At 41.2% G+C, this 24,154-nt stretch overlaps 1 protein-coding gene across 4 annotated transcripts in view; it reads left to right on the top strand.

The window, feature by feature from the left end:
- Window positions 1-1,518: 1,518 nt before the first annotated feature.
- Window positions 1,519-24,154, top strand: part of arhgap17b (Rho GTPase activating protein 17b) — a 29,660-nt gene continuing 7,024 nt past the window's right edge. For 3 of the 4 annotated variants that reach the window (XM_030058007.1, XM_030058008.1, XM_030058009.1), the window contains exons 1-16: window positions 1,519-1,906; window positions 8,034-8,073; window positions 15,078-15,182; window positions 16,270-16,346; window positions 17,013-17,124; window positions 18,477-18,553; window positions 18,800-18,902; window positions 19,266-19,334; window positions 19,584-19,665; window positions 20,214-20,341; window positions 20,954-21,065; window positions 21,159-21,240; window positions 21,454-21,534; window positions 22,751-22,864; window positions 23,012-23,103; window positions 23,651-23,789. In XM_030058007.1, coding sequence (XP_029913867.1) covers window positions 1,854-1,906; window positions 8,034-8,073; window positions 15,078-15,182; window positions 16,270-16,346; window positions 17,013-17,124; window positions 18,477-18,553; window positions 18,800-18,902; window positions 19,266-19,334; window positions 19,584-19,665; window positions 20,214-20,341; window positions 20,954-21,065; window positions 21,159-21,240; window positions 21,454-21,534; window positions 22,751-22,864; window positions 23,012-23,103; window positions 23,651-23,789 — 1,466 coding nt within the window. In that variant the 5' untranslated portion in view covers window positions 1,519-1,853. The remainder of the gene's footprint in view (window positions 1,907-8,033; window positions 8,074-15,077; window positions 15,183-16,269; window positions 16,347-17,012; window positions 17,125-18,476; window positions 18,554-18,799; window positions 18,903-19,265; window positions 19,335-19,583; window positions 19,666-20,213; window positions 20,342-20,953; window positions 21,066-21,158; window positions 21,241-21,453; window positions 21,535-22,750; window positions 22,865-23,011; window positions 23,104-23,650; window positions 23,790-24,154) is intronic. The other variant, XM_030058010.1, reaches the window with a different exon arrangement.

Genomic DNA, 24,154 nt, shown 5'->3' with positions numbered 1-24,154 from the left:
GGTCATGCAGTCTGGTTTGTGTAAAGTCCTTCAGAAGGTTAGAAAACATCATTTAACAATAATAAATTTCATTTTCTCCTCCATTTTCCTTTTTATTTATTTATTTATTTTTTGTCCTCATAATGAACAGCTAAGCTTTCCTTGTCTACCACATTGCTGATATAGTGACTGTAATTTATATTTACCACCTCAGTGGCATATTGCCTTCACCATCACTGGTTATTAATGATTGTCTCTGATCATAGAAATAGAAACAGTTTTTAATTGTACTGCATTATACACTATTACCTGTGTAGATTTCTATTCATTTTATGTGCACTGCATGTGAGGGATTGTAAGTGTGTCCTCCTGTGTGGCTGCTGTGGTGTGGAAAACCAGCCACCAGGGCCACATGGGTGGGGGTCTGCCTCCACACTTGTCAGGTCCAGTATTTACCAGTAATGACTAAATGCAGGCCCAAAATCTGATGCAGTGTGCAGGTTTATTCACCTCAGCGAGAGAACAATAAACCAAGCTGGTCCATGGATCAACAAGTGCACTAAATTTAGCTTAGCCTATTATGCCTTTTCATAGCTCCTCTTATTGGTAAAAATGTAATCCCTCGTGACCTTTTTATTTTTCCAGACAGCTCAAGGTTTTTACACCATTAAAACTTTCCCATTCAAGCTTTGATTTACAGCAAACCCTTTGAACAACATAATGGTGTCTAGGATTGACACTCCTAAAGAAAAAAGTAACTGTGATATTTAAGGAAATTATTACATCTGATTGCATATTGTGAGTGTTATCTGAATTACAACATAAATCAGTGAAATATTTTCCACACTGCCTAGACTATTGTGTAACAGCATGTTTGTTTGTTTGTTTGTTTTGCTGTCCGTTTGTGTCCTCATCAATAAGCCAAACACACCTTCACAGTAATGTGTATTATGATAAAGCCAGGCACACAAAAACCACCGGCTGATGCTGCAGTGGAGGTGTGCATGTCATGACAGAGCAGTGACCACAAGATAGCAGCAGACCTCTGCGGAGAAACAGGCGCTTCATGTGGACCTGCTCTCCACTCAGGCTGAGGGCCACATTACCTAAAGGCGGATATTATTATTGTGGGATTATGTACCAAAAAAAAAAAAAAAAAAAAAAAAAAATCGCAGTACATTCCAGCCACAGCTGAACCCGGTAAACCACTCGGCACTGATTTTACAATATATTTCTATGGTGAAATATTCGTGGTAAATACTGCCAGTGCGTGGTCAAAAATTTGGTCACGCAAATCATAAACTCATTCAAAAAGTGCCCAGTCAGCGCGTATAGAATTGACTTTTAAAGAGGACTCATGTTTATGTATTTAAAGATTTATTTTTGAACAGATGTATGACTTTGCCATGATTATGACAGCCCAATAGTTAATTCCGAGCCTTTTGTCTTTTTTTTTTTTTTTTTTTTTTTTTTTTTTTTTGGACAAAGGTATCACATGTCACCATTGGGCCATGCAGCAAACAGTAGGGAAGTAAAAGGCACTTCCTTCTTCTACACTCCCCGCTGGCTGCGCTCAAACCGCTTCTTACAGGACATCTGGAGGGTGGAAATGGGGAGCCAGAGGCAGAAAAACAGTGGTTTCGACTGAATCGTCAGTGGTTTTTCAGCGTTTCCGAACGCTGGGTAATGTCACTGGGTTAAATTAGGGAAACCAGATTAAGTAGCAGTGCGAAAAAGTCGTCGGAGCGCAGCCCGTTTCTGTACAATGGCTGCGACGTAAGCGCAACTTGTGGAGCCACGGTGGACGAACGACAGCGCTCGGAGGGTCTACTAACTTTTAGCGACTTGCTGGAGACACCGAGGAGGCCAAGAAAATGAAGAAACAATTCAATCGCATGAGGCAACTGGCCAACCAAACTGTGGGAAGGTGGGTCTCGGTGCTTGTAATAGTCTGCAATGCTTTGCAAGGTGATGCCAAAAATCTGATGAGATGCAATTTGACTGCTGCAGTTTGACATAAGAGTTAATGTCACTTTATCAGTTTTCCTTCAACATGTTATTAGTTCTGTAGAGTTATTGTGGGCGGTGTCGGAAGGGCTGGGCCACGCTTTTTTCTACACTTAAAACTTTATTAGGACTTAAGAAAGATGACATTTTGGAAACGGGGCTTGATTTAAAAAAAAAAAAAAAAAAATAGCCAGATGCCGGCTGTAGACATGTTTCATATTCATTTTCAATCTCCAGTTACTATTCCCCTTGAAGACTTCTACAGTATTGATATAGTCTATGGAAATAGTGTCTGCAGAACTCAAAAGGGCGTGTAGTCATAGTTGATGGTATTAAAAGTCCTATAATGTCATAGAAACGCACATTTAAGGCCTTCAAGTCATCACAATGTAGTTTTCATATAGTGTCATGTTTCTGTGGTTGTATATTCTAATGCAAATGATAAAAATCTGACATGAACTGAAAAAGACATTTGTGTAGGGTGGTGATTGATAATGGCACTTAAAGCCAAAGGGAAAGGAACCCTTAACCCCACCCCACCCCCCATACACACACTCTCACACACTCACAGTCATACACACACACACACACACACACACACACACAGTCACACACACAGTCACACACACACCATACTATCTCCCTCTCCTTCATCTCCACAGGGGCTTCCCTCAGGCTCTCAGCAGCACTGCTCTCTATCAACAACCACAACTGAGCTGACGTCTCACATTAATAGAGTCTGCAGCTAATCCTACATGTTTTCTCTTCATTTTACTTCATAATGCCTCTGCCCTCTTTCCAACCAATAGCGTTCAACAGCTGGCCGCAGATTCCTGAGAGTTTTTTCCATACATTGTGTAAGAGCAGTAAAACTCCACTGACAGAGCAGACTGACAGCAGATAGGCATCTGTGTATGCAAGCACACACCCGCTCTCGGAAGAGATCAGCAAGCTGAAATGCTTGCGGTCCTGCCTGTGGCTCTGCAGGCCCAAAACAAAGAGGGGGTCACAAAATAGTTGGCAAGGCTGAATAATAGTGGTAAATAAATTCTCACCCCCAGTCGCGGACCATCCTCAACAGCCAGCAGTGTAGGGCTAGTCCTGCGGTGTGGTGGTTATGTGACTTCTTCACTATTATCTATGAGGGGTGTAACAGTTTTGGTTTGCACCTCAGTTTTTGACCAAGAAACAGTTTGGTTTGAAAAACATCAATTTTTGAAACAAATCAAAAAGTTGAATGGACTTTTGCCAGTTTCCTGTGAGGGCTGTGCAGCACAACAACAAAATACCTCACTGTATGTGCAGCTTGTGGAAAAGTCAGTTTCTAGGCTTAATTAGCAGTGTTCAATGTCCTAAATGATGAATGTGTTCACTCTAGTTTCATATTGTGTTTTCAAAATAAATAAATAAATAAATAAATACATAAATAAACACAGGTCACCACAAATGTGCAGTTCAGTGAAGCGAGGACTGCTGAATTACAACTTGTGATTTTGATACACCCTCATACACACCCTCATCAGTTGCCCAACATGCAGTTGTTGATTACAGCCAGTCTGAATCAAGTTGGCTCATTATCTTCTGCAAGTGAAGCAAGCATCATGTGGTTGCTATCATCAGTGATTGTGAATGTTTCAGTCTATCTTGAAGATTTTAATGTTTTTGTCAGACACATATCTTCCCATGACACCTACTACGGTGCGCTCAAGCTCACCAACGTCAGACAAATCAATCAGAACAGCTCTTTCACTGTTTTGGTCTTTACCCTGTCATGCCCTCCTCAGCGCTGATTTGACATATTAGCTATGCGCTCATCAAAAGTACATAGTATCCCAGTACCCTGCATGACTGAAGAATTTACAAAGGTGCCAGGTGCAGGATTAACCGAAACTTCCTAATCTTCCTCCATTAGACTTCTAAATTCCTTTATGTGCAATTTATTGTCTTGTGCTGCTTATATATGTTTTTACAATCTATTGATCTATCGATCGATCACTGAGAATATGTATGGAACTCCCATTCTCAATTGTTATGCCTTTTTAATGCAGATATATTGCACTTTTATTATTCCTAAATCTTCCATTTAAAAATCATTTAAATACAAAATGCCATTGATGATCTTGTTTCAATATATACATTTTACTTACCATCCAGGCCTAGAAATAAGCTTGAATGTTTTAATTCTGTCCTCCAAGAACATCAGTCTTAAGCTGAATACCATTTCTGTGACAGATTTATAAAGCAGGATGACTTGTATCTGATTCACACACCAGCCAAATCTCTGATTTGAATTTGTCAGCCTCCATGGCACTATGTGGTTCTCTATTTGGCTCAGGAAACACCAGGCAGGGGGAGTTTTGTGGAGTAAGCATTTCCATGGTTGTTGACAGGGACACAGCGGTGGGCTGTGGACATTACAGAGCTGCAGCAATATATTTTAAAATGGAGGAAGTGTGTATGATGCACATTTAGTTTCACTTCAGTGTTATACAATATATGCATGGTCTAAACCGTTCCACCACGAGCACTGTACTGTGTTTATGAATGGCCGCATACCTCTGTGGCACCTCCTTAAGAGACCTCCTTTCTTTCGTCCTCGTCTTTCAACAAGTCTTTGAGTTGGTTTAAAAACATAGGCATTAGGGCTGCACGATGTGAGGAAAATATGCCATAGTGGTAAATAGATAACAGTGTTCAAATGTCTCTGGTCCAGTATTTTGCTGAAATAGACCCAGTCAATAACAGGCCTATACCTACTAAAACAAACAAACAAAAGTATGTCAGTTTCCACAGTCTGATCACTCAGATTGCTAATTGCTGTGTGATTGGCCAGAATCTGTTTGAAGAGAGTGAATAACATAATATTTGTGTTGTTAAATTCAAAGTCACTTATTGCATCTTTGCAATATATTCATCTTGAACCCTCATATTGTGATGATAATAAACAGTACAGTAACAGCGCAGTCATAATACGCATTGTAAAGTCACATAATAAACTGATTGATTATGCTGCAGTGTTCTCACAGCATGAGATATTGAGACATTTTTTGGATGAGTATTTTCATTGTGGCTCATCGATCGACCCATGCACATCCATAGTCTCTGTTTACATTGTATAGCTAGAATTCAAAACAAGCTGTCCGTGTTGTTTTGCCTCAGCACTGGAGGAAGCCTGTTCTTAGAGCCATTGCTGCTGGCCTTGGAAAAGCTCCACTTCACTCAAATCCACGCTAATTCAATATTGAACAATCTAGAAGTTTCCCATGTAGCTTTTATCTCCAGAGTTGAGCCAGCATAGCTTTTCTGTAATGAGAATATGCGGATCAGTGTGCAGGTATTCTGGCTGCAGAAGATGCCATCACACAGTCTTGAATGTGTTACTTTTTATATAAATAAATGTCTCTTTTGCTCCTTTCTATCTCCATTGACACTCTACAGTATTAATCAAGCTATGTCCATTTAGGTTTGCTGGTGTATACACAAATTATGCAATGGCTCTGCTATACAGGAAATCATGCATTTTTTACATTTATGGATGCGGCAAAAGTATGTTTGGAATAAATATTAGAAGACAGCAGAAATCCAAGAAGCCACAGCCATCCTGAGTGTTGTAATTATTACAGTATGTTGGGATATACTGAGTGAAAGCAATAAACACTCATCAGCAAAGGTGTTGCCAAAACCAGGAAAAACAAGAGCCTTGCACATTGCAGCCCTGAGTGAAATGTTTTATTACATTTTCTAGGATTTGTCTTTGTTCTTGCCTCCCGTAAAACATTTCTAAAAATCTTTACTGGCCCACCATTTGAATTTGACCAACTAAACCAACAGGATAAAGGAAGCACAGTGCAGCCAACTTGCATTTTTCATAATAGGGAGGAAGTTTCAAGCATTAGTGAGGTAAGTGTGGTGTGTGTAGGGTGTAACTTTTGAGTATCTTATTTCTCAGACTTCCAGAGGTAGTATTAGGTAATAACTCTTGTGTGGGATGGGGTTAATTGATCCCTGTGAGATTTACGGCTATATTATTGGCATGCTCTGGTACAGGGAGGGAAGAGGTCCATAGGGAGTTGTTTGTGTGAGTGTGTGAGAGAGAGAGAGTGCATGTGTGTGTGTGTGTGTGTGTGTGTATCTGTTTACCTATTGATAGGTTGACTGATGAGCTCACCTGCCGGTCTCACTAGCTCAGCAGTATTTAAACCAGGAAAGAGGGAATAATGATTAGTCTCCTTCCTGTAAGTCTTTTGTTACTAGCATTGGTGACAAGTATAATTTCTTTCATCATTAGTGATGCCTCATATACAAAAGTTAATGTTTTGAAGTTTTATGTGTACACTCTGTACTCTGTAATAGGTTGCACTGCATTGTGACTGTGTACAGTTACTGTTCCTTGGATATAAAATGAAAAACACACACTGAACATATGACAAGAGCCACAGTGTGCTTCCAAGCCAGATTTGCACATACTGTGGAATTATGTGCAACCCTTTGTCAAACAGAGACACTTGACATCCTCAGTGGTCCAATAGCAATTTTCGAACTTATGGTTGCTTCCCATAATGTTATGACAGCAGATATTTGCGTTTTCCTCTCATAAACATTGAAAGCGCAGAAAGAGTTGAAATGAGCACACGGCCCTGATATCGACAGGCATCACTGAAATGTGTTTGGAAACATGCAGGGGATGTTTTGCCTCATGTTGTGTATCCTAGAGTTTCAGAATGATGTAATTATCCAACTGTACCTGCTAGACTCTGTTCCCTTGAATGGTGTGTGTGTGTAATGTGTTTCTGACATCAACAAACCTCTCATCATCTCCCCTCACCCCCACCTCCCAAGCCTCCAGCACCCACACAGACACACACACACATACACATACACACACCTCTCTCCCTGTTGCCATAACAAACAGGGCGGACATGACACAACAGGAAGTGTGTGTTCTGATGGCATGGAGGATCTGTCAGGACCATCATGGAAAACAGCCACAGGCACAAGTGGTGGGCTTCTGAGTATGTGTGTGCATCTGAATGTATGTGTGTGTGTGTGTGTGTGTGTTTGTGTGCATGAATGTGTGTCTGTTATAGGTTTGCTGACACATTCATGAAGGGATATTCTGTGTAGTCCATTCATTACACATACATTTAACCAGTTTTCTAACATGATGTGTCAACATGTTACTGTGGATTTAAGCATGCAGTGCACTTTGCTGTAGGTGAAATTGCAAATTGGGGACAGGTTGGGCTGGATAGGCTGTGTTTTTGGCCGAGACTTGACAAGGTTTCCTGCTCCTCAGTCATCAGTATGGCAGGCTTTCAGCTTTATAGTTCTCCTGCAAGTTGCCTCTTGCTCAGTTTTACTTGTTCCGTAAGAGAACAGCTCCCGCACTATTCTGACAAAATGCCATGGAACTGCATTTGTTCCATGACAAGATTGTCTCATGTGCAGTCATGCATTTTACATGCAGTTGCAAGTCTCTTGCTGTTCAGCAGGTGCTCTGTCAAGAACAATTAACAATTATTTTGTTACTTTTGATACAGTTCAGTTTATTGTAGGGGTGTAACAATTCACTCAATTCATAATTCATTTTCATTCTCAGTACAGTTCACAATTCAATATTCTGACTATATTTTGAGGAAAAAGTCAATTAAGAAAACAATCTTTTGAAAAAGATTGTTTTTTTTTGTTTGTTTTGTTTTGTTTTGTTTTTTTATTTCTGAGGCATAGTCAATCCAAACCAATGTGTTTTCTTCTTGTCTTCATGACATTTCAAACAAGTGTGTCTTTCAAGAGTGTTTCATATGCCAAAGAAGACAACACAGTTTTCTCAGGCCATTAAGGACCATGTAATCCATCAAGTGAAATAAAACGTGATAATCGATATGCAAACTTTTCACCCAACAGCATTGACAAAGTAAAATAAATCTGCTTCCTATAATTATTTCTACCTATAAAACCACCAGTTGAATTGATGTGTTTTGTCCTTGCTTGTTTACATTTGAATTTTTACTGCATGTTTGACCTCTGATGTGTTTTTGTCTCAACAGGGCCGAGAAGACTGAGGTGCTGAGCGATGACCTCCTCCAGGTGAATATGATTTTCTCCTATATTGTCAGTGTGGGAGCTTCAGACGGTATTGTGTCTGGTGTCACACTGTTGACAATATTCTCTGGTTAAGTGGGTGATGGATTCACTGTAGTTGCTTCAACTTGTCCAACAAGGTTTGACAGAATTTGTATAACTGGATTACATAATTGTACAATTTAGTATCTGTCATCAAAGATGGGTGCTATCTCTTTGTGCACTCTGTAACAGCGCAGCGCAGCAAGAGAGCACATATAATATGAGTCCAGGAGTTGCTACTTTTACAAGTCCATTCCTGGAAGAGAGAAATCCGGAAGTAATCACAAGACTTACTTCAACAAGCTCTCCTAAGTCTCTGTTAAAGACATCATGCCTCACCAGCATGTTGACGCCAAGTCTCCCTGCAGTCTTGGAGTACAACTTGTTGGCATTAAAGCGCTACTTGGGAGGCTTTCATTCAGTAATACCTCGCTAAACTCATGGGTTTGCCACTGTGGGAAAGTGCCTCAATGGTTTTCCAATCACAGCAAACCCTTGCTTTCTCGCTGTGATCTTAAAGGCATACTAAATGTGAGCTGTTATGCATGTGTGTGTGTTTGTGTATGCGTGTGTGTGTGTGTGTGTGTGTGTGTGTGTGTGTGTGTGTGTGTGTGTGTGTGTGTTGTGGGGTGGGGGTGGGGAGATCCTGGCTAGCAGATGTGTCAGATCACAGCTAGGAAAAGAGTGTGAATAAATATGCAAGACAGTGACTGAGAAAGAGAGAGAGCATGTTTATAAGAAAAAAATGGAGCTTATGGGCAAGTGTGTGTTGTGCTTCAGTTGGCAATGAGAAAGTAAAGGTAAAGTAAAAGTGTGTGGGTGAATGTACCAGCCTTCTGCATACCTCTTTTAACAGGCCCTTATATCACTAGAATCACACTTTTATGACATGCGAGGCAGCACTGAACTATGAACCCCATGTGGCTCAAGCACACACACACACACACACACCAGAAACACTCATGCTGAAAGCGATTTATCATTACTGAATATGTACAAATAAATGCAGACAGTGGTGGAGACACATGGCCAGAGCTTGTGTGCTTTTCTGTTTTCTGTTTAGTTCCTATCATAGAAACCGCTAGTAGTGTAATCCTGAGTTACATACCTTTGTCCCAAAAGCATAGAGCACGAACTGACCCAACCCTTCTAGAAAATGCAGAATATATTCCTCTCTCTCTCTCTCTCTCTCTCTCTCTCTCTCTCTCTCTCTCTCTCCCCCTCTCTCTCTCTCTCTCTCTCTCTCTCACTCTCACTCTCTCTTTGGTCCTTGTCCTGAAAGACAGGAGCTTTGTGCTGTGTTAGACATTCCTTTAGCACCAGTTCACAGTGAGGAATGCAACTGTCAGACAATAAGCATGGTGGAAGAGACTTGGATAGATGCAAGCATAACATGACTGCTCAGTTTACCGCCTGAATCTTTGTGAACATGGGCCAGTTATCCAAAACATATTTTTGGAAAGCTAGACATAAGGTATTTGAGTAGGACATAGGTTGTACATGATTGGGCCACATATGACGTATCTATAATGTGAGTTATTAACAATCTGACAGGTAGCCACAAATGTGCCACCTACTCACAAAGTTTGCTCTGTTATTTATAGTCCACACTTGAGTCCATTGAATCAGTATGCTGGTTTACATAAGCCAGTAGATGAATGCTTTTTGATTTGATCACACTCTGACTGGAAAAAATCAAATAAATAAATTCAGAGGAGAAGTTTTTCACTCTTTCCAAACACAAGCAGAAAAAGAGTATTTTTTCCTTTCCTGTCCCTTCACCCCCTAAAGCACCCCCACAACCCCTACTCTCAACTGGCCAACTGGTTGAAATTTGACACTTTTATTTCCATGGTGCTGTAGTATTCTCTGTTTTTTATTTTCCATCGACTTAAAGCACTGGCTGAGGCATTTATCGTGTTTGGACATGTCCCGCCTCAGCAGGAGAAATGCTGCAGTCAGACTATGGATGGGGTTTCATCTCAGTGCTAACACACTACTGAGGCTACACAGTGCACTGTTATTGTTGTGGATGCTGGAACATACTCATAGTAGATATATGGAGTGGCCCTTAATCAGTTAGTTAATCATTTGGTAGGCCAAAAGGAAAAATCTACTGTACAAATTTAATTGCCGGTGTGAACCATGACACATGATAAAATTGGCTCAGGCTATGAAGCAAGCAAACTGTATGACTGTATGATAACTACTTTTGAATCATTTTCTGCACTGTAATCAGCTAACCAGACAACCAGCCAGCATGCCAACAAGGTCAGCCAGCTAGTAATCTGTCACCAGGCCCGAGAGCCAGCCCCTCAACTAGCTGCCCAGCAGCAATAAGCCGCAGGACAAAGCTGTATCCACCCAGTTCCTCTGTGACTCACTCAATGTTCCACATTTTCTATTGTGGGAGGTCAGAGGTTGTCAGCTTGCTCTGTTCGCTGTTTTCATTGGTTACTTGGCTGTCTGGAAAACCTTTGGACAGCTCAGTAACTGGAGAGGCGGGCGGAAGGGATTGTCTGCTCAGTTAATCGTCTGAGAATGAGTGTGCTTGTCTGTGCCTACCATCAGGGTGTTTTCTTGTTTTCTCTCTTCGACTGAAGACCCATGCTTTGACTGACTGTCTACGTTTGTGTGTGTGTGTGGGTGTGGGTGTGGGTGTGTGTGGGTGTGTGTGCATGCTTGTGTCTGTTTCCTCAATTAAGTCCCCTCACCCCCTAGGGACAAATCTCTTTGAGTGAGTGAGCACAGTCTACTGTTTGAGGCAGACTGGTTGTCAGACAGGCTAACTGCCGGACAGTCTGGATCAGAGTTACTTTAGGTTCGTCTTCCTTCCTGTCTGCACAAGTGTGAATCAGGTGCTTGCTTTCTCGCTTTCATGTCTTTTTTTACTGCCTGCTTTCTCTCACAACTGCCTGTACAACAGCAAATAATAAAATGTGTCTCTACATGGATTGAAAATGAAATACAAACCCTCCATTGTCCTCATTTTTGGTGAGTGTATTTTTACTCTCCAAAGGAAGATTCCTCTTCCTTGTGTCGACCCTGTTGCCCTTCCTCTAGTGCAGGGGTGTCAAAAGCAATCACTAAGGGGCTGTATTTAAAAAAAATAAATAAAAAAAAAAAATCAGAACCAATTTGAGTGTCAAACAGGGCCCTGAATGCTTTTGATCCAAAGTGGTCATTCTTTTGATTAGAATATTTCCTGTGTAAAAATAATTATTCATAAACAAGTATGAACTCAACATGAGATATTCCTCCCCAAAAAATGTCTTTCTATAAAATAAAACAGGAAAATATGAAACCAAACCTATTAGAGTGGAAAATGACATGAAAAGAGTCCTCTGCATCTTTCCCTTTTCTGGCATATTGCATCTGCAAGCCTACCCTGAATCGTTTCAGATGACTAATAGTTTCATCACGTGGAATCAGAAATAACCAGATAACTGATATTTTGCTGAAGACAAATCTATAGTCAAGCTTTTTTTCTCCCACTGCACACACAATACTGCTGCCATGGGCTATGTGTGGCAAATTTGTGACCACTCAGTCACTCACTGATTGACGACCTGGGACAGACATTTTGCAAAGAACATTTAATGGGACGTAAAGGTGGCGCAGTTGTTCAGACTGCAGCCTGTCAAGGTAGACGCTGTCTGTGTAGAACCAGGAAATGCTAAAGCGACACTCCACAAAGTTGTAATGTAGTTGCAATCTATCCATGTAAAAAATATTTCTGTGAATTCTTGAGTTACACTAATGTTGTTACTGTGAAGCAGCCATTTCAAGTTGGTGTTATTGATTTTTGGAAAATAAAACCCTCATGTACAGGGCTCATAGAGAAGGGAGGAAAAACTTCTCAACACACCCACAAGCAAACATCTGCAGTGGAAAACAAAATCCAGAAAAGTAAAGCGAATAGAGTCAAGCAGAGCTGGTACCATGTAGTGGAAAAACGGCTTTAGTAGGACGCGCAGATGCACAATGCATCTGGACGGTTTCGTGTTTGTTACTCATACATGCACAAATACAACTAGGAATAAAACTAGTATTTCCATGTTAAACCAGATGTATTTCATAAGTCAAACATCAAAATATAGGCAGGTTGACTTGTGATACAAAAACAAATGCAAAAGCAGAAAAAAAAATCACAGTAACTGCCTCATAATGTATCCTGCGGTTATATTTTTTCATAATGGCCATATCAGCTCCACATATGAGACAGACAGGTAACAGGTTTGTCCTTATTGCAAGCAAACAGGTACTCAATCTCCCACCTGTCTTGAAAAACCTGTTTTCACTGTCCACTTTTCATTTTGATGTTGCTTTTGACTGACAGCTACTAACTGTCTTGATGGAAGCGATCTGCTGAGCTGCTTATAGCACCGGATGTTGCAGTGCATGTTGATGTTTGTTGTGTCCATATTGTGCAAAATATGGAACTGAGCCAGTATTAATAGAAAATTAAAGGTCATCTTGTGGGTCAGATGTAATTGTGCTGCGGGCCTCGAGTTTGATATATGTGCTCTAGTGCCATCCTCAGGCCAATAATTTGACCTGTACACAACATATCACTAAATCTCCCTAGGAAAAGAACCTTGTCAGTTTTTGTGTAACCATTACCTGTCATCTAGCACCAAAATGCCAGCCTTGATATCTCAAAAACTATTGGACAAATTGCCGTTACGTTAAGGTGAGCACATTCATGCTCCACAGAGGATGAACCTTGTCAGTTTTACTGATGTCATGACTTTCTCATGGCTCATTACCCTTCCTGTAGCGCCACCCTCTGGCCAGAATGCACAAACCACATTCTGCAAATACTTTCAATCTCCTGACATGCACAAAGCCAGTTTTTTCCTCTTGTAATACACTAGATTTTCTTCTGAATGTTAACCATTTTCTCATTAGGGTTTTGTGTTTTTTGTGTATTTTTGCAGTTCACACACACCCTCGACTCAGTCAAGGGACACTTAAACTTTTTAGTGAAGTACCATGATGAGGTGAATCCTGGTACAATTCATTATCCCTTATTTATTTCCCATATCAAATCTAGACGAGTTAGATAGGGATTTTAAGGTTTTAGATAACTGAGATGTGAATTGTGCCAAAGCATCTCCATCTCCACATCAGCACGATAATATTTTGTACATTCAGTGTGTGCCCCTGTGTCTTTTGAGGTACACTGAAAACATTTTCCATCAAGGGAGGTGGTGTGATCGCCCGCTGTATCCAGTCTGCCATACAGCCTGCGCTGCAATAACTCAAGACTCTCTGTATCTCTCTGTCTTGGCATCAAGCGTTGGGAGGTCTGGATCCAATAGAGCCATCATCAGATAGAGCTAGACTTCCATGCATTAATCAAAGCTGGGGATCAGCTGGACGGTGAGCGAATCAATTGGATCCAGGCAAGGAAGCCAAGTCCAGCTGTGGTCTGGCACGGAGCAACAGCTGCAGGACGAGGGGGAGGAGGAGAGAGGGAGCAGAGAGTGTACAGAGAGGCAGGAGGAGGAGGAGTGTCTCTGTGCATGTAAGAGAGGGAGAAACTCACATCCAATGAGACAGGGCCAAAGTATAGAGAAAATGGTGAATTAGTAATGATGAAAGTCAAGGAAGATGAATGAGAGCAAGATGAAGGTCTGACAGTAAATGAAAGGTCCACAGCTGGATGTTTACAGTGAAACAGGAAGAGGAAGTGAATACTTAGTCACAGACAGCTAGTCGGACGCAAAATGTGTGTATGTGTGTGTTTGTGTTTGTTTTATTCTTGTAAGGCCTCGCCTCAAGATCTACAACCACAGCCACATCTATGACCTAAGTTCAAAATAATAATTGTAACTCAATATGTGAGGTTTGCACTGCATGTCACAAATATAGATACCTTTCTGAGAAATACAATATATGTGATGGTACTGTGAAATACCGCAGTAGTGTAAAGTGCAGGCAGTGCAGGCAGTTTGATATATGTATGATGTTACTTGTATTCTTATCTGCTACCGGACTGTATGGAAAAGATCAAATACCACGGTATCTTTGACCAGACACCTTAAAATCAATATTGTGACATAACTGTTGGAATGACTGTTTGTGCTTTCATTTATTCACACAGAATATATTTTTGTTAAACAATAATTAGTAATATAGATATGATTATCAAGTAGGTAGAGGGAAATAACAGAACAGCTGCAACAGGTACTTAAATGCAGCCTTTAAACCAGGGAAGAACACTTGCGATATCACATTATTATGATATCCAAAACCCCAGACAAAATTTATTCTCATATCAAAATATTGATGTAAAACTGATAACTCGCCCAGTCCTAATTTGCTATATTTTGTTTACAGTGTCTGCCTACATGAGGTATAATCAGTAGATCAGGGTGTTTTAAAGCCCATGCTGTTATCAGGCCCCCAGCCAGACTGATTTATCTGTTTCCCACAGTCATATCTCTGCAGGGTGCCATCACTGGTTGAAACAAAAAAACTTTCCCGCTCTTCCTGTATAGACCATAATCCATCAGTCTGTCCTGCTTGTTTGCCATGACACCTCTTCCATGTGCTTGTCAAATCTGCCTGTTATAACACTCCACGCTGCGCCACACAGACCAGATGGCAGCAGGGGTTAGACAAATAGCGCTCCCTTTTATGCTCCATCATATTTCAATAACAACAGCAGGATGGAAATATTAAAGATGGATCATCTTTGTTGTGATTTGTGGCCCTCACCTGGTTTTGTTTCTGTTGAAAAAGGAAAATGTGCAAGGGATGAGATGAACGTGCATTAACACAGGGAGACAAATGTCCTTCATTCCACTCTAAATCAATTCATTGCACTTGTCATGTCGAGAGGGAGTTTTATCTTGATAGTAACGAGTGCATACTAATTCTACAGCCAGGTTTTTCCACAGACTACTCTGTTGTGATCACGTTTTCATGGCAGTGCTTTGTGTGTGTGTGTTTGTGCACAGATCGAGAGGCGGATGGAGTTGGTACGTTCGGTGTCGCACAACGCGCACAAGCGGCTGGTGTCCTACCTGCAGGGTCAGCTGGGTACAGACACAGAGAAGAGACATGTAAGAAGTGCTTTACCCCTCTTATCATCCAGTCTCTAGCTTTCTCTCCAGCAGCGGACTTAAACACGCAGAGGACGTCTTCACATCTTCGCCTTGATAACTTTGTACTCCCACCATTTCACCTTGATGGAGCTTAACATAGTATCATAACAGCACACCACAAAGTCCAAATCTTAAAGCAAAACTTCACACCAACTTCACACTAAAACTGCGGTACTCAGAAAGATATCAGCTTAGCACATAGCTCTTAGAGAGACAGCATGGTAAGAATAGACAAGTAGGCCACCATTGTCAGAATTATCAGAGTCCCTGCTGTGTTGTGCTGTGACTACACAGCATCTCTCCTCCTTACATAACAGAAGACAGGGACTCAGGAGAAAAATATTCAGGATTGGCCTCCTGCCAACCTCTCTCTATCACTGCTCACCAGACCCACCCCAAAGACACACACACACACACACACACACACACACACAATAACAGCTGATAAACTCTAGGAGAATTCACTTGTATTACTTTGTCTCTTAAATCATCTGCTTATCTTTATCTTGTGTCCCATCAGTATGTTTTGATACACTTGTAGCTATGACACAATGCATAACTAAAGTAAAAGGCATTTGGTAGAACACTAATCTCCTACAGTGCTGACCTTGTAACCCTGTAGCCCCAGCAAGGGTTTGTGTTTGTTTATCATTTTTACTCCAGGTTTTATTTTTCTGACAAAATGGCATGTGAATGGAAGTCATGGAAATCCAGAATGCCAGAGCTTCCCACCAGCAAATAAACAAAGCTTAGTGTGATAGTGTAATAGTTACGGCTCAAAAATGAAAATTGTTATTAGACATAAAACCTGCCAAAATCTAAGCAACAGCTCTTTGGACCGAGGATCGTCTGTCTACCAAGTTTCAGCCAAATCTATTTGTGACGTTTTTGACATAACTTGCTAACAGGGGAACCAACAGGGGAGAAAACACAAGAGAGATAACTCAACAGCTTAGTCCCAGAAAATGCCTTAAGGTCAGCAACCTTTTTGTTCATTTTTGAGTCAAATTGATTTCCCAGAATGCTTGTGTTTTTCCCACCGCAGAAAAAGCTGCCCCTGACAGCGCTGTCCCAGGCCATGCAGGATGGAGGCAGTCAGCTGGGAGATGAAAGTCTTATCGGGTGAGCTGGGAGTCTTCAGTAAAGCTTCACAGCATGCAGCAGTGGAGAGATTAATAGTTTGACACTGGTGCACAACTCATTGATTGGACAGGACTGTTTGTGTTGAAATTAGAGTAAATGTCATTGATAGTAATCATTTAGCGTACATGCATGAAAATATGTTTTTTGAATGAAAGGAATGTTAGGGGTCTGACAAGGGGCCGGCATTTGTGTGTGTTTGGCTTCTTTTATATGTACATTACTAGAGCACAATGATTAATATAAATAATCATTTTGTTGGCAACTATTAAATTAGTCACCAACTATTCTAATAATTGATTGAATGTTGTGACTCATTTTTAAGAAGAAAATTTACAAATTCTGATTCCACCTTCTCAAATGTGTGTATTCTGTGGTTTCTTTAGTTCTCTGTGGTAGTAAACTAAATATCTTTGGGTTGTGGACTGTTGGTTGGGACAAAACAAGACATTTGAGGGCATTTAATGGACCAAACAACTAATTGATTAATCAAGAAGCTAATCATCAGATTAATCGATAATGAAAATAATCGTTAGTTGCAGCTCTAAACATTACTCTCAATGTGAGGAATGTGGTGATAACAGGTTCACTGTCACACTCACTCCCTCTCTTCTTGGTGTGTGTGTGTGTGTGTGTGTGTGTGAGCAGCAAGATGATGGATGTGTGTGGGGAGACAGAAAACAGGCTGGCCTCTGAACTGATGCAGCATGAGGTTCAGATTGAGAGAGACATAATTGAACCCCTCAACCAGTTAGCCGAGGTAAAAACACACACATGACGCACATGTGACAAACAGACCAACACTTCACACTGAGTAATGTATGACGTACATGTATCTACTGTATACTATGTGTCAGAGGTTGTTTTAAAATCACATTCTCATGGTGTGACCCAGGCTGGATAATATAAACACAGGGTTTCCCCCCATGCATTACAAGCCCGGCGGGCCAGCAGACCTAACTTGCCCCCCTCACAGGCCAAAGCACTGCAGGAAAATACATTCTAAGCTTGGATACAGGAAGAAGGGGTGCTGTAGGTGCTGGAGAATCAGTGTATTTCCAACACTTTCTGTGGGTCCCTGAATGCAACACATCCTGAGCTTTCCTAATGTCAAAATCTTTTTTTTTCTTCGTCTCTCAATAGAAACCATAGTTACTGACCCAGCCTAATTCACACAACAGTTTCCACCTTTACAACAATAAAAGCTACAATAGTTACAATAGGATAGTTACCATTAAAATAAATTTTCAAGTCATGTCAGGTCTCCCTGTGTCTGGGTTTTAGTTTGTTTTTTCTAGACGTCCTGCAGGCGCTACCAATGCAAATTAAGGGAAAAAAATATGAGCCCAGTTAGTCTGTCGTAATGGAGCACTTTACATGTTTTATTTGCCATTTTTACCTCTGTTACAAGTCTCTTACCTGTTCTAAATGTGGAGAAACACCTTACAGCAAATGCCAAGATGCCAACTGCATAGAAAGTAGGGAAAATATAGTGAGAAAACCCACAAGTTTCAGTTTCCAGCAAAAATTCCTGGCCAGTGGCCATACCTGGATACCAGAATCGAAGAAAATTATGTAACTCACTTGCTGTGCTTGCTGTGTCTGTGAAAAACATCACCGTTTTGAAAACTCCTCTTGAGACCTACACAAGCATATTGAAATAAGTGTCACATTGGCGTAGCTAGTTACTGTTACATTTATCAAGGTTTTTTAAAATTCATTTAATTTGTGCATTCTGGAGCAAAGAGAGCAATGGAAAAGGAAAGGAGCAGAGAGGAGAGAGTAGTGGGTTCATGATATAATATAGGCCTATATAATATATATAATTTCATGTCATATATGTGTGTCTCCATTCTAGGCTAAAGGTCTTTATTTGTTTGGACCTGGCTGCTCCTTGATCTATTACAAGAATGTTTCATAAATGTAGTAATATAAATGTTCATAAATGTTTGTCATACACACAAAACAATATCAAAATGCAAAGCAACTTGTACTTGGAGTTAAAGTGTCCGTTCATTCAAATTCATCACAGGAGTAGATTTGCCAGCAGTGATTTGACTATAAAGTGCTCGGGAACTGATGTGGGAGTGATTGTGTCTCTTCCTCTCATAGGTGGATATTCCGAATATATTAAAACAGAGGAAGCAACTGGCCAAACTGGTTCTGGACTATGACTCAGCCAAGGCCAGGTACACACTCACCAGCATAATTCTATAATGTCTTCTAGTTTGTAAAGACTTGATGGCCTTCAGATGGCAGTGTTGTGTGTCTTTATTTTTAGCTTTTTTGTTTTCCTATTTTTGGCCTGAGCTGTTAGATGTATAAAAGTTTATATCCATCAAACGGATCTAGGGGAAAGAGGAAAGAGGAAATAACAAATATCCTTTGCTTTGCTTACTGCTGCCAAACTGTCTACATCATGTGTTGGACTGCAGGTGGTACCAGGCGACCAAGTCCAATAACCAGGCTATGGCAGCTAAGGTGGATTGTCTCAAGGACGAGATGGATGAAGCTCTCAATAAAGTAGAAATATGCAAGGTAGATAATCTTCATTGTAATCTTCATGTTAAAACTGTGGCCTATTACAGCTACTCCCCTGTAGCATGTAGCTTGCTATAATGGCAACATGTTTAAAACTAATGGTTGTACATTCCAGCCAGGGCCTCTTCATCAAGTTGGGGTTATATCTGATGAACTGGCTGAACAGAGGAAGCTTTGTCAGAGGCGCAGGACAGGACCAAACATTCTGTATAGATTATTATAAGACCGCATAATTAAATGGTGATTGCTTTGTCATCTGGAGTTGATTAAAATTTTTAGGAAAAGTTACCTAATAAAGTAGAAGATTTTGAATTGCCTGTATGTTTGCGGTGAATACAGATATATTTTCTCATTCCACAGGACCAGCTCTCTGCAGACATGTACAACTTTGCTTCCAAAGAGGGGGACTATGCACGCTACTATGTCATGGTGGGTGCACCTTATTTTAAAAATAAATGACCTGCAGTGTGAACAGGAAATGCAAATGCAAATCTGGTACTTTCTGTTATGCCATCATTATTCATTAATATGAATGCCTGGTTCACAGTATGCCAAGGTTTTGTCAAAGTGTGCCTTGTCAGCTCAGAATGGACTGGATTTGAATGAAAGAGCAAGTTACGGTGACCTGCATTTATGCTTGTGTGTGTGTGTGTGTGTGTGTGTGTGTGTGTGTACCAGTTGTTGGAGGCCCAGGCAGACTACCACAGGAGGTCTCTGGCAGCTCTAGAGGCAGCTATACCCACCATTCAGGCACAGCAAGGTAAGCGATGCACAAAAAAGATGGAAATGTGCAAAAACAAGATTTTCAGAAAACCTAGCCTTTTCATCTCAGATCGATTCACCATCTGCCCTTTTACTCTCTATGGCATTCCCTTACCTGAAACATCAAACCCAAAATAGCTTTAAACTCTTGAATGTCAAGTGGAATAGCTGTATGAAGTATTGATGTTTTATTTCTTTCATGAGAGCCAGCAGCACAGGGCTCAGTTTTTCCTGGACCTGGATGAGACTGAAGCAGGGCGAAGTAGATCGGAGTAAAAAGAGTTCCTTTGTCTTAGTCTCATGTAATGCCACATCCTGTTTCTCTGGCTGTGAAACGTGAAATTACTAACTGCTGCGAGCTAAATATACAATTGATTGACGCTGAAAAGGAGAAGTGCAGTCAATTCAGACGCCAAAATAATTAAGTTTTGTCCTGGGATGAGTAGTTGACATGCACATGAATTGACACCTATTTGCAGTTTAAACTCCATCAGTGCTGCCGTAGTAGATTTTAACCTCGGCGCTGCTGATGTGTGTCTTGTCTAGACTCATGGATGGAAAAGCCGGCGTTTGGGACAGCCCTGGAGGAGCACCTGAAGAGGAGTAACCGTGAGATCGCCCTGCCTATAGAGGCCTGTGTCATGATGCTGCTGGAGACTGGCATGAAGGAGGAGGTATGGATGAATGGAGCAATGGGAGAGAGAAAGTTTGGTAAAAACAGGCCAGAGGTGAGATGTTACTCGAGCTGAATTTATATGATTGTACCCATAAAACTGTCCTCCTCCACTCTGCTGGAGTTGGAGGGAAATGTGGGTCATGTCGGCTGCCTCTTTAGTGTGCCGAGTGATATTATGTACAGTTTGGAATCATCTGCGGCCAACTTGTGGTCAGTTAGCTTTGGGACAGTAGGAACAAAAACTGTGTGTGTGTGTAGTTTCTGCGTGTGTGCATGTGTTAGCCATTATAATGCTCACTGATATTCTTTTTAAAAGTAACCATATCATGAGACTCCCAAAGGGGTACAGTTTGAGACATTTTGAGAAATGGAAACAAAACTCTTGCTGTGCGTCTGTCTGTGGCTCAACCTGAAAGACTCATATTGGTAACAAAAACAATTCCTCTTTCGACCCTCTTGGTGTTTTGGTGGACGGTTTGCTTTCTTTTCATTACTTCTCCTTTTCGTTGTGCCAAACCAGACACCCTTGTCTAATATTAGAATGGAAACCAGACGCCGAGCCCCACTGAAAAAGCAATGCTAAGTCGATTTCTGTGTATTGTCCTTCCAGGGTCTCTTCAGAATAGCTGCCGGCGCATCAAAACTGAAAAAGCTGAAGGCAGCGTTGGACTGTTCCACCTCACAGCTAGAGGAGTTTTACTCTGATCCCCACGCCGTAGCCGGTACACCCCATCTCAGAAATCCTCACAGGACAAAACCATATGTTCCAGATCTTATTTCTCAAAGTGTGTTTCTGTTGTGTGTTTGTCGTACAGGAGCCCTGAAGTCCTACCTCAGGGAACTTCCTGAACCCCTCATGACTTTTGGCCTTTATGACGAGTGGATACAAGCCTCCAAGTGAGAAGACACACACTCGCACGCGCACGCGCACACACACACGCGCACACACACACACACACACATATCTTTCAGTGATATCCACTTCCTAAAAACATTCTCACACTAGGTGCTCATAATAGCTCAGTAAATGTGATGTATGCACAAAAGCAATTTTAGTTATTTTTATATGTGTGTGTGTGTGTGTGTGTGTGTGCGTGTTTGTGATTTCAGTGTCACTGATAGTGACAAGAGACTTCAAGCCTTGTGGGTGACATGTGACAGTTTGCCAAAGACTCACAAAGCCAACTTCAGGTAACATTCTATTCTATTCTATTCTATTCTATTCGTAGCCCCATCTGTGACCATCAACACATATAAGCTGATTTCAAAGATGGTGCTGCACTTCTTCTTTGCTGCACCTCTGATACACATGCAGAGCTTATTTGTAGCAGTGCTGTCACCTCTGGTCAGAAATCAGATAGATAAATATTGATTTGTATTATTAGTTAGGGCCCAGACAGGAACTTTAAACATGACCATTAACTCCCAACTGGAATGGCATGTGTCCCAAATCTATGTAGTGACGAGGGTCTCAGATGGAGCTATTCTATTCTGTCAATTTTAACAGAAGAGTAGACGTTTTGTGTTGTGGCTCTCAGTGGACATACTACTGTTTGGTAGCCATAATGGAGGTCCTCAGCTGTGTTTGTAAACTTGATCATCACAATAAAACTTGATTTTATATCATTTTTGTGCTGTTTGAGACAACGAATGGATCATTCTTCCATCAGTACATCTTACTATTTTTATGTTTAGATAATGCCAGCTAATGAGCTTACAAGCACAACCACTGTCTTGTTGTAAATACATGTGATTGGAACACAAGGTAACATTAACTATTGAAGAGAAGCTGTAGGGTTAATAGTGATTTTAGTAGCTGCATCAGCATTGGTGTCTTTGCTAAATTAGCTTCCTTGAGTTCCTACAAAAACACCTTTGAACGCTTATTTTTCTTCGGGAAAATTAAAATTAGGCCTTTAATGTTTTTGAAAATGAATTTCAATTTAAATTTAATTAAAATATAACACCCAAATTCATCAGTATGCCTTCAGTATACTCTGTAGACCTTTCTCTGTCTTGGGTTCAGCACTTCACATCCTGAGGAAAGCCCTGTGATGGAGGTTTGCTGTTGTTTGTTTGCTGCAGTTTTAAAATTAATGATTTCACCGTGGTTTCTTGACTTGACAAGATCACAAGTAGAAAATAAGGCCTCTTTGATGTCTAAAATTGACCAATGTCATGTCTTATCCCAAAGCATGCCAGTTTTGAGTCCTCAAATTTTACCAAGCAAGACCTTGTAAGTAATTGAAGTCTTTGAAACTGATGACCACATGAGTGTGGGAACCCTGTGTTGAGGTTAACTGAGCTGATTCCTTTCAAGCTACCGCGCCATGTTTTGGACCTCCATGATGGCAGCAGCTGTGGTTGCTAGTAGAGTTGTGAAGCAAATGCAAAGCCTTTGTTGCAGGTACCTGGTGAAGTTCCTGGCTAAGCTGGCTCAGGACAGTGAGGTTAATAAGATGACTCCCAGTAACATCGCCATAGTGCTGGGGCCCAACCTTCTCTGGGCCAAGACTGAGGGGTGAGAACTTCAGATGAATCTCTTGTTCCTTCAAGTTGCATGATTTTTCTTAGGTAGAAAATGGCATTGATACACTTGTGTGTTGTTGCGTTGAGGGAGCTGATTGCCCGTCTTTCTGTCCTCACCTGTCTGTGTGGTTGTATTTAGGACGCTGGCAGAGATGGCAGCAGCTACGTCAGTCCATGTGGTTGCCATCATAGAGCCTATTATTCAGCATGCTGATTGGTTCTTCCCTGAAGGTACTACCTCTTTCTCTCTTTGATCATTTCACCATCCAATTGTTCTTGTCTTTCAGGCTTCTCTACTCTTGTGTCAGTAAGTTTCTCTATATAAAAGCAAAGGTAGTTGTGACACTATAATGCTAGAAATGCTTGGTTGGTACTGAGTAGACATCTCTAACTGTATTAAAGATAATTTTATTTTACTGGAATAGAATAAAATAGAACAGAATAAATTTAAATTCATGCAAGTACGGGCGATAAAAGAAAGGTAACCCCTAAAACATTTTAACACTGTTTAAAAAAAAAACAGCATTTGCTCATGCCTGTTCTCTGGGCATTGTTGAAAGTCATAATGGGAAATGGAGGAAATCACTAATATAAGTAGAAATTGATGGTTGAGGGAAAGTGGGTACAACAGAGAGAGAAATTTCAACAAGAGTAAAAGTGTGCGAGGGTGGATTTTTTTCTTTAAATGAATATTAGAAGATCCCCATTTGTTATCATTATGTCACAATTTCTCTCCCTCTTTGCTCCCTTCTCAACCTCCCCCTCTGTGTCCTTCCAGAGTTGGACTTCAACGTGTCAGGCATGTTCGCCATGCCCACCCACCCAGCCACCCCGGACCCTGAACCCAACCTAGAGAGGAGACGCCCTGGCAGCCTGGTGGGGCAGGAGGGGGATAGTCACAGCCCCCGTAAAGACAGGTACCTGTCCCGCCCCAACCTCAGCCTCAGCCTGCCCCTCACCCTCCCGTCCCGTCCCAAGACACTGAGCAGGCAGGAGTCGCGGGGCGCAGCTGTGTCAGCCCTCTATGTAGTGGCCGATGAGTCCATCACAGTCTCTGAGACACCCACTGAAGAGCTGCCGTGTCCAAACTTTAAAGCCGTGCAGTAGTCCAATGTAGCTCCTATGAATCCACTTGCCAATGAGTAAAATAATTGAAGAATTTTCTGTCATTTTTACACCACAGTATTGTTATGTGTAGATTATGTCAGCATAAGCTAATCAATTATGTGTGTTTCTTAAGGTTGGTGATGAACACAATGAATGAGCACTTCTCCTCTAGGAT

Source organism: Myripristis murdjan, chromosome 8 (genome assembly GCF_902150065.1).
Source record: "Myripristis murdjan chromosome 8, fMyrMur1.1, whole genome shotgun sequence".
Classification (NCBI taxonomy): domain Eukaryota; kingdom Metazoa; phylum Chordata; class Actinopteri; order Holocentriformes; family Holocentridae; genus Myripristis; species Myripristis murdjan.
The sequence above is the reverse complement of the archived record's forward strand: the minus strand, read 5'-3'. Positions and strand labels throughout refer to the sequence as shown.